At 43.8% G+C, this 11,366-nt stretch overlaps 1 protein-coding gene across 2 annotated transcripts in view; it reads left to right on the top strand.

Moving 5' to 3' along the window:
* Positions 1-236: 236 nt before the first annotated feature.
* LOC119174943 (endosome/lysosome-associated apoptosis and autophagy regulator family member 2-like) overlaps positions 237-11,366 on the top strand; it is a 51,289-nt gene continuing 40,159 nt past the window's right edge. For both annotated transcript variants that reach the window (XM_075894921.1, XM_037426084.2), the window contains exon 1: positions 237-538. In XM_075894921.1, coding sequence (XP_075751036.1) covers positions 434-538 — 105 coding nt within the window. In that variant the 5' untranslated portion in view covers positions 237-433. The remainder of the gene's footprint in view (positions 539-11,366) is intronic.

The raw sequence follows: 11,366 nt of genomic DNA, 5'->3' as shown, positions 1-11,366 counted from the left end.
GAAACGTGAATTTTGAGCCATTCAGTGCACTCGTTTCTGAAACATGGGTTGTTTCTTGGTGAAGGATTGCGACCCGCACGCTGACTCCAGCTCTCCTATTGCACACGCATCGGCGACAGCCGTCGCCGCTGCCAGCGACGAGAACGCCGCCGCCGCTGCAGTTTCCTCCGTCTCCGAGGCCAGCGCAGCGGCGCTACTATCGCCGCCCGCACACCGGCACCGTCGCCGTGGTGCCGCTGTGAGCGCAGCGGACCCTTTACGTGGCTGGGCCCGCACAGCACGCGATACAAAACGACCAGAAAAAAAAGTAGAGGACCTCATCGCGACCACCATGGCCAGCGGGTGATCGTTCACCGCCGACCCGAGCCAGCTTCGTCCACCACATCGTGTGCGCTTGCCCGGCGACGCGAATACGCGATCTTTTTCGCCGGAGATGCTACCCAGCGCGTCACTGTTGGCTGTCGTCAGCCCGCTCGGGCTCCTTCTCCTGACTGCCGTCAAGCTCTGCGGGGCAGACGAACTGCCGGCGTGTCAACCTGTAAGTGTGCTTTCTCCTGACTACTTTTAAGCGCTAAGCGAAGTTACTGTCACGCTCGCGTTGTTGAGACACATCGTCTGTAGCGACCGGCTCAGTTTAAAGATCTCGCGTCGCGCTCAATAGCACGTTGAACCTTGTTGCGAAGCAGTGATAAACAACGCTTACATGGACGCGCGTGAATTACCGCGCTGCTGCGAACACCAAAAAGGGGCAGCACGCTTGCCGCCGTAGAAGAGCGAGCAGCTGTCCGACATCGCGTCGCCCGTGCAGGCGTCCCTCTTTCGCTGCCTCGTGCGACGCGTCGTCGACGGAGGCGATGCAGTGGCGGTGACTAGGGATGTGCTTGTAAGAACGCGCAATCGAGGCGCACTACACGAAGGCTAAGCCTAACTGCGCGGAGGCTGACGGGTGTTCTACGAGCTTCGTTGCGCCTGCGCTATACCCCCGGTCTGGCCTGGTACATACAAAGTACGTGGCCAGACCGGGGGTCTGTTGCCGGGACAGATTTACCAGAGGCCTTGCGAGTCGATTTCTGCGGATCTGTTCACTTGCCCGCTGATGCCAGTGTTAGCAAACAGGCTGTTCAGACACCACCTTAAGGGCACAGTTGAGCCAGCGTATGCCTTTCAAAATATAAGAAAAATCTAACAATACTTATTTTTCTCGTACAATATACAAACGTATCCTATCATAAAGTGTCTAGCGCGTCGTTACAGTGTTTAAGGTGAACTACGGGACCTTAGCGGCAGGTTAAAGTGCTGGGTTTTGATTTTCTAGCCTAGAGGATATTTTTGGCAACTGGGAATCTGTGGGATTGAGGAACGCGATGCCTTCAACAGGTATGATTCTTCGCAATCATCCCAACCATCAAGTCCGGCCTTCACGTTGCTGAAGTCAACAGTGAACTTTTAAGGGCTCTCGTTTTCTTATCACTCTGATGGTGAACCCCCGAAGCCTATTTTACATGAGTGTGTCCGCCCGGAAATGACATCACTAGGCAGCAGGGCTTCGTATACTAGACGTCGCAAGTGCATCCTGCTTTTCGATCTCGTGCTCACTTTCTTTTTTTTTATCTTCTTCAAAGCTATTGTTTAGAAAAGCTGCTTTTTAAAGACCATTGTGTACCCGACCCCCGACGACATCCAGAGTTAACTAGCAGTTATATTCGTTCAAAGTGTTGGAAACTTGTCCAATAATTTATTGTTTATAATTTGCCCGACCCATGCACCAATGCATCAGAAATCGTTTATAATTCAATAAGAAGGGACTGGAAGAGATGGGTGGTGGCAAGTAGTTCATGGAGCAGCATGGTTTCACAAGAGCAGCGGTGTTGCGAAATACAGCTTCGAAACAACACAAGAATGCCTTATTTTCACCTTGTTGCTTTATATTACCGCCAGGTAAGGACCATAATACGTGTACTCCATGTTGTGGCTCGAGATTTATCTTCTAAGCAAGATATTTTCGCTCGAAAGCTTATCGACGAGCATGGTCTGACTGTATACTAATGGTGCTTTCAAACGCGCTTGCATCCCATATGTGATTAGCATGATTATGCACGATATTGCATAGGGGCTGAATAATATAGTTCTCAACCGTCAGCACTGTACGAAGCGTCAATGCTGCACTGCGTAGTTCCAAGTGTGTCCTGCAATCGTTTTTCTTTTCGTTAACGCCGAATTAACCATCGGTTTGTAATGGTATCGTTCAACGATTTCTTTTCTTAGAATCACGTGCTCGACAGTTGTAATGCACATGTGAACATTTAGAATAGTGTTTGGCTCGTGTTTATAGCGTCTACGCTAATATATAAATAATGTATGAATTAATAATTATGTAGTAATAATTTACATGTTAAAACGTGCTGTGTAGCACGAAGGAGAAGAAAACTGAATGGTTTACTATTGTGCATTTGTAAAGAAACTAAATTATATTTCAAAAGCATTGTCTGCCACTATATCTGTAAGCTGACTGTTCACTGCTATATTTATACCGAACAATGAAGAAGTTGAAAACTGCACAGCATTACGAACATAGGATGACAGACGGGAAGGTAGTGGAGTGGATCGCAGTACAAACAGGTGCAATTGATATTGATTGATTTATGGGGTTTAACGTCCCAAAACCACCATATGATTATGAGAGACGCCGTAGTGGAGGACTCCGGAAATTTCGACCACCTGGGGTTCTTTAACGTGCGCCCAAATCTGAGCACACGGGCCTATAACATTTCCGCCTCCATCGGAAATGCAGCCGCCGCAGCCGGAATTTGAACCCGCGACCTGCGGGTCAGCAGCCGAGTACCTTAGCCACTAGACCACCGTGGCGGGGCAGGTGCAATTGATATTCTGGCTGACGTTAAACCTCGGCTGGCCTCGGGAAGTGACAAAAGAGCAGTAGACATTACACCAAGGTTATGAGAAAACGCAGTGGAGTTAATGGCAGGTGGTTGGACGATGATCACGAAAGTAAATAAATTTGCAGAGAGTACGTAAAATCAGCTCGCTCAACCTATAGTGTAAGTAAGACTTAAGAAGAAAACTTCAGCGCAAACCTAGACACACCAGAAAGAATGTAAGAGACAATAAATAGCGCTTTATGCACCAATGATTGTGCACCAGTGCTTTTTGATTTGCGCGGATGTTTTCTCCTTAAAAGATATGTACGAACTAGGCCCATCCAAAGTTCTACTGAAGTGTAAACTGGAGGCTGCTAAAAGAGGCCTTTGCCTTTCAGGGGACATAAAAGTCGGCTTTTAATGTTGATATATATATATATATATATATATATATATATTCAAGGCATAATGCCTTGAAAAAGACGGGGTTCCCGTCGAAACGTCGGCACAATAAACAGTTGTTATGTGAAAGCGCATCTACTTTCATACATATATATATATATATATATATATATATATATATATATATATATATATATATATATATATATATATATATATATATATATATATATATATATATATATATATATATGATGAGATATAACAGACAATAATGCCAAGGAATGTATAGGGGAAGTTATTAGAACAAATGGAATGTAAATAAGAAGAAAGAAAAGTGGGTGAAAAATAACCAGCCGTGAGCAGGAATCGAACCTACGACCTAAGGTCATAGGTTCGTCGTATATATCAGATAGGTAGGTCGTATATATATATATATATATATATATATATATATATATATATATATATATATATATATATATATATATATATATATATATATATATATATATATATATATATATATATATATATATATATATATATATATATATATATATATATATATATATATATATATATATATATATATATATATGCGCGCGCGTGTGTGTGTGGAGTTAATTTATAGTCTCATATCAGATAGGTTGTACAACATCTTTTCTCCCCTCTTGTCTTACGCATACAAAAGTATGCTTAATTTTGCTAAGTACGAGAAACAAAGCTCTTTCGCGCCCTCGCTACATTGGCTACACCTAAGCTATCGACTGAGAAAAAAATCATTACTCGAGGTGGACGTGGCAACTGAAACCGCAGTCGATGAAGCAGCGATTAAACTCATTAATTATGCAAAATTGATGTTTGATCATGTGGTGCCAGCGTATATTTAATATAGGATGAGCGAGCCCTGATTATTGGGGTAGCACAGTTGCATTTTATTTTGCGCTTGTAAGACGTTTGTAATGAGAGCGAAGCTCATAACTGAAAAGGTAAGCAAAATTAACGGATATATTTCGGTAGACGTTATATTGAAGTAATCGACGAAATTTAAGCGATTATTGCATTTTCCCTGGCTTGGTGTTAAGCTTAGAACGATCCTCGGTGAATTGTCGATTGAAAAACTGAACGAGGAGAACGCAGTGTATAGAAAGTTTGTACTAGAAAAGTTTGGTATATAGAGTACTATATAGCTGGCTCGGTTCACGGCTGATATTTTATTTTATTTCAGCATACTGTTGGCCCTTAGGCTGTTAAAGGTGTGGGTTACAATTAACACAATAACTATACTAAACTACACTTCAATAACAATAATAGGACACGTACAATAAAATACAATACACAGGAATACAATGTAATTCAATGCAGCAGTGAACTCATTTCCAATCTTCACAACGATAACATAGCAGGAGTTATAAAATTCAAAATTAACATAGTAAAGTCAATCCGTCAATCGTTTATCTCCGACTGAGCGAAATATTGTTTGAGCCCTTATTCGAAGCTCACCACTGAAGTACATTAAAGCAGCGGTGAAGATAGTGTATTCTATTGTCGAATAGTTTTTGGAAGGAATGAATTTGATTAAATGTTGAGGCGTTGATGAAGTACTTCATATGTATATTCATTAATTATTCTCATAATTACCATTCTGCGTGGTGTTAAATATAAATCTTAATCAATATTTAGTTGGTTTTTTGACAGTAGTAATAAGAACTTAAGCCTGGCCAGTTTTCGACAATCCGACAAAGTGAAAAGTCCCAGAGGACGTACCATTTCTGTTACTGATTTTTTCGAGAAGTAATTTGAAAAGATTAACCTAGCGGCTCTCCTCTGCACTCTTTTCAGCATTTTTATTAGCCCAATAACTTCCGAGGGGTGTCATATAAAATTTACGTATTCCAGAGTTGGCCGTACATAAGTGAAGGATACGCTGCTAGCTTAACCGAAGTCGTAACCTGTTTGAATATATAGCTATGAGCACTATATAAAATGCGCCCCGAAACATTAACTAAAACCAACATCACATTGCATGATAATCGATAAACCTACAAGAAGCGTAGAAGTCATCCTTATCCGGACACGTGCACATATGAGATTTTTTACTAACGCAAATAGCGGTACGCTAAATCACCTGCTGCGATTAAGCCTGCTTCAGTTATCACTCTTGTGGTGTCAGTGCGATTCCTAGCAAACCACACCACTCGTAATCGTCAAATACTTGTCCTTTCGTTCTTTTCTGAATTCTACGCAAATTCAATATAGTATACCAACTAGCCTGTATACCGATGCCCTACTTCAGTATATATAGATATTCTGCATGTCCACATTGAGCTACGGTTTGCGGTTTGCTGTTTCACGTGTTGTCAGTGCGTGCTAACGAACCACACTTGGAACAAGTTATCCAGGGCCCTTCGCTATCGGTGTCTCTCATATCCCGAGACGCTTTGGGACGTTAAATTATTTTAAACACACCAAACCAACCAACACGCAGTTATCATCAAATCAAAATAGCCCGAAGCTACCGCAGTTCGTGTTTACTTGTTCTCGTAGAGAGAACCGATGAATTCTTGAATCAGTTAAGGACGAAATCGAGATACACGTTTAACAAACAAGAATATAAAAAAATATTTTGACTCCTTTCGGGTAGTCCTGGCGAGCCACGTACACGACTCTCTAAGCGTTATTTGGTTGTACTTCGTGTGTTCCTTTTGCCAGCCAGGGGCGAATTCTCCCAATAAATAATTATAGAACTCGGTGCTTGGCGAGTTTGTTAACGATAGTGACGACCCTGCGGATTTTAATTTTTTGTTTATCTGAGCTTTAACGTCACAAAACCACAATATGATTGTGAGAGACGCCGCAGTGGACGTTTAACTCCACATATCATATCGATAGGAAGCAGATGTGATCGTTCCTTCTACGGACCCAAATATGCGATCGTCGAGACAACGGGGTTCCATATACACGGTCTCCGGCTGCCAGATGCGCACGGCCTGAGTCACGTGATCCCCGCGAGCAGCGCGGCGTGATTTAACGGTTTCGGGGTGTGTGCGTTTGTAAACGCGATGCATTTGGCGCGGCCGACTGAGCGACGAAGCATGTGTTTTCTGCGCGCGCGAACGTGCAGGTGGCGCGTGCGTCGCTCTGTCTCTCCGCATTTGTATGCGCGGATAGACAGGAAGCGGAAAATGGTCGAACAAGAACGCTTTCGGCCGCAAGTGGTCGAAAAAGGAGATCCGCAAACCGCGAATCATATGCGTACCCATGATGTTGATCTTGAATTGTATACGGTGCAAGAAAGATATAACAAAAACGGCTCAGTAATACTGACTTTATATAAAAAAGGTGATTATGAAGGTTCTCCGCGTAATGCCGTGTCTGTAGCGTAGACGTGCGTACAGGGTAGGCGCCCTCGTATTTGCACTGCGCTCTGCTCGTAATGTTTTCAAGGGGAGGCGATCCCGAAGAATAAAGGAATGCTCCCCCCTCCCTCACAGAAAACCTTCCGAAAAACAAAGGGGTACTCCGCCCCCACCTCTCACAGAAAACCGAGCGCATGGTCTGGAGGGCTGGTGACACACGCATGTACGTAATGTCCCCCCCCCCCGCCCCTCCAACACACGCAAAAGCTGGATGTTCCAGTCCGTTTATGGTTCATTTTGATGGCTGTTCATTTGGAACTGGTTCATTTTGATTTGCGCTTTGTTTCGCGTAAACCCGTGTTTTTACTTTGTTTCTTTCGTGCGCGAATATACGTCGACGCGTTCTTACAGAGAAAAAAAAAAGAAAATAAAAGCTATACAGAGAGTCTTAAGGAGGTTCTTGTAACGATTGCGCCTTGCGGCGTCTGCAGTCGTCATTCTGTTGTACTACAGCGCGGAACAAGTGCCGCAGGTTGACAACGCCCAAATCGGAGAATCGATCAGTGACGTCGTGATTTGATGTTTCGCCGCGCACAGTGAATTACAATGATGGGAGCTTTGAGACACTGCCGAAAACATCATCGTGAGCTGCGTGACTCTTTTCTCTCCCCAGACGAGGTCGTACGCAGGTGGCGCATGGGTCGCGAGCAGTTGTGTATGGCTTCCCCCCCCCCCCTTCTTTCCACACACACTGTGACGCCATTGCGTCGCATCCTTCCTTCCGTTTCTATGTAGTTCTACAAAGTGATAGATTTGCACGGAGGAGTTCAATCAGTTGCCGTATGTCATAGCTTTGATGGCACTGACGTAGATGAAACATCGATTGAACTACGCTTAGCATTTCAGTGAATGCTTGACTTGATATTTAGGATCAGTGGAACAGATTTATTAAGGCTTGTGTCCCCTTGTCCACTTAACGTCGCGCTGGAGTATGTGCCTTGCCAAGTAGTTACTAAAACAAGCAAACAAACAAAGGGAAGGTGTGAGCTCCAACATTAATAGCAGAAGTTGTGGAATAATAATAATAATAATAATAATAATAATAATAATAATAATAATAATAATAATAATAATAATAATAATAATAATAATAATAATAATAATAATAATAATAATAATAATAATAATAATAATAATAATAAGCACTAAAAGTACATCATGGCGATGAAATGCATGTGTTCATTACATAATTTTCAAAATGATACAAAAATAGGCACAAATCGCTGCATCTATCCTATATGTATGAAAAAAAGAAAAACTAAACAAAATTGTCAGCGTACCTGAGGAGGACAGCGAAAAACTTACGAAACATAAGTTATTCTATAGGTCTCCACGAACCGAACCCCTCTGCCGCAACTCGAACAGGCTTCGCGTCCTCGCTTCCGACTCCAAGTTCGTCGCTGTTCTCTTTGCCCCGCCGCGGTGGTCTAGTGGCTAAGGTACTCGGCTGCTGACCCGCAGGGCGCGGGATCGAATCCCAGCTGCGGCGGCTGCATTTACGATGGAGGTGGAAATGTTGTAGGCCCGTGTGCTCAGATTTGGGTGCACTTTAAGGAACCCCAGGTGGTCAAAATTTCCGGAGCCCTCCACTACGGCGTCTCTCATAATCATAGCGTGGTTTTGGGACGTTAAACACCACAAATCAATCAATCGCTGTTCTGCCCCCATGCTCGCGCTTGCAGCCGACAAAACTTCTCTGCTCGATCGGGACTTCACATGCGCTAGCACTGACGTTGGTGCCGTGTGCAACAACATCGCGGTCTTGGGGGAAATCACGGGAACGATCCGCTCGTCGACGGTATATCCTAATCCGCGCAGCTTGATCCGACGCGAAAAGGGCGTGCTCAAAGGCCACTCCTGTCGAGACTTGTGAGGGATCAGAGCGGCGGTTGCCATGGGGCTCCGAGCTCTTCTACGCGGACTTCACTGTCAGTCTCGCTTTTCTCGGTAACTGCGTTGTTATTATCGCGCTGTTATCTATTTCCTTCACGCTCCGCTTGAAGCAGCGGAAAAATGTGACGCCAATCGATCTGGAAGAAGAAAAGCAGACAGGCAAGCAAACAGTACACTGAGGTAGCAAGAAACTAGAAATTTTACGTAGCTGGTGCACTAAATGAAATGCACTGGAATGAAACGATCTAGAAGAAGAAAAGCAGACAGGCAAGCAAACAGTATACTGGGGTAGCAAGAAATTAGAAATTCTAGATAGCCAGAGCACTAAATGAAACGCACAAGAGAAGGAAACAGCACAAGCGCTTGTCCTGTTTCCTTCTCTCGTGTGTCTAATTTTGTGCGCTGACCATGATGAATAAGTTCCCAAGTCTCACGCCTTTCCGTTTTACTAGAAACTAGAAATGTTTACTTTGCCAGTCGTCGCATTTGGAACGGTCGGAATGGCTTTATTATTTATAAGTACAAGGTTGACTTTTTTGGGGTTCGATGGAACCAAAAGAAAACGCATTGCCGTGGAAGGTAACTAAATTGTTTCCAAAGGTAAAATCCAGATCTAGTGGTTACGATGAGCTGTAAGAGTCACGAACTTGACGGCTCCCATGTTCAAGAGAAATTACCTCCGTACATTCTCATTTGGTGATCAGAAAAAAAAAAACTTGAATCTTCAAGTTTTTGTTTTGTTTTTTACCGTATAATGAGAATTTACGAGGGTGATTTCACCATGGAGAAAATGAAGATTTATTCTGCAAAGAAAGTGCGAAGAAATAAGTGAAATCAATGTTAAAGATAACGAAGGAAATTAGATGGAACGGCAGGCGAGTGTAAAAAAAAAACGGTATTGCGAATGGGGTTGTAGCCAAGGCGCTGAGAAACAATGTGAAGTCAGAAACAGCAACGTGCCAATTGTTGGTCGTTTTGTGGGACAGACCTTTTGTTCTGTGAAGCAATCAGCATTTCCGAATGAAGCCAACAGACAGTGAGACTGAGACCGAGGCTACAGAGGACAGCATTTGTAGTTTTCAACTGCGGTTTAGTAATACGACATAAATAGTAAGGAATAAAAGTGGACGAACAAACAACTTGACAGTGGCAACAGCCCTTATGAACGAAAAGATGCCTGTGACATCGGTTTCGTTAAGCGCCATCACATTTCAATTAATTTCATTTTTGTGCTTCCCCAGTGATACTAGCGAAGGCCCGTCTCATCGCCGGGATTGGCGAGCTGCGAGCATGCATGTTAACAAGCAGTTGCCGTGAAGTTGCGTTAGGACATAAAAATGGGACGTAGATGGAACGCAAATACACTTTATTATTTTGCTTGCATGTGGCGTTGATTCGTGTATTTATATAGTACTTCGACTAGGTGTGATAGAGAACGAGCAAGTGAGCAGCGTAAATCAATCAGAATCGATGTCTGCGCGGAACGCCAATTCCATGATGCTTCAGGTATTGAGTTTATCTCGCGTTCAGAGGGTGGCTCGCTCAGTTTTTGACACATATGTTCACTTCAACTTGATTTACACGATGGCGCACACGGAAATTGGATGGATGATGGTGTTTTCGATGTCGGTCACGTCGGAGTGCGTTTTTTGCGACTACGCCGGGCTATGGCGTTGTGACCTCTCCCGAAATCACTGCAGGGACTTCAAATTCGTCCTGTAGTGCGTCTATATGTACTCTATGGCCATTAAAAAAAACCTAATCGTTGCGCTACAGAGTGTGAGGTCACTGGTCCGATTAGATTTTGTTGCATTGTTCATACACCGATAATGGAAAGCAGGCACACGTTTGAGGTATATATGTGCGATACATTTGAGTGCTGAGGTATATGTGAGAATTCTAGAAATCTCAGGGAGTCAAACGTAACTTTTATCGGGGTCACATGGTATATTACTGATCACGGTTAAGCCTGGTCGAGATCTGATTTCTCAACTGTTATTTGTTCCCTTCTGCAGCTTACGTAAAGGAGCCAATCGCGACCAACAAATTTGATCCTGATTTGGTCTGATCGTGGTCAAAAGTGGCCGTGCGACACCGTTATACATGCGTTCGTCTCTCGTAGTAGAGACCCGTATTCACAAATGCTCCTCGACTCGAATTCGACCTCAAGGAACTCTTAAGGACAGTTTCGCATTGCGATTTCTGCAACGCGAGAAGTCCGAAGGATCCCTTGAGGTCGAGTTTCGAGTCTAAGAGCGCTTGCGAATACGGTACAGAATGCTTAACAGCGCAAACGACAGGAGGGGATGCACTCTTTATCATGTTATACCAACACGCCCAATCCTACTGTCTCTTAAATGTAAATACGGGCCATCGTTTCAGGGTACCTGCACTCTTGCCACTTTGGGTATCTAAAATCACTCGCTCATCCCCCTCACTCACTAACTTAATTATTTACTTAGTCAATCAATCAATGTCCTGCATTGTTTCTCATTCCTGCCTTCGCTTTCCCACCTTGCTCATTTAGATTGTACACGCGAGCGCATTCTGAACGACTCAATTAACGACCAGTCTAACGAACGAAACGCTAAGATTCGTCTCTTAGTTCCGTAGGCCCGCTTGCAGTCGACAAGCTCCTCATCTTTTTGAAGAGCGTATAGCAAAGGGAGGGAGGGTTTGTTGTTTCTAAACGGGGGCCAAGAGTGCAGAAGGTGAAGTCTTTACGCACAATAGCCTCGTTCAAAGCACGAGGTCTGTGTCTCGCCCTCGTCGC

Source organism: Rhipicephalus microplus, chromosome 5, assembly GCF_043290135.1.
Source record: "Rhipicephalus microplus isolate Deutch F79 chromosome 5, USDA_Rmic, whole genome shotgun sequence".
Classification (NCBI taxonomy): Eukaryota; Metazoa; Arthropoda; class Arachnida; order Ixodida; family Ixodidae; genus Rhipicephalus; species Rhipicephalus microplus.
This window is presented reverse-complemented; position numbering and strand designations above follow the sequence as displayed.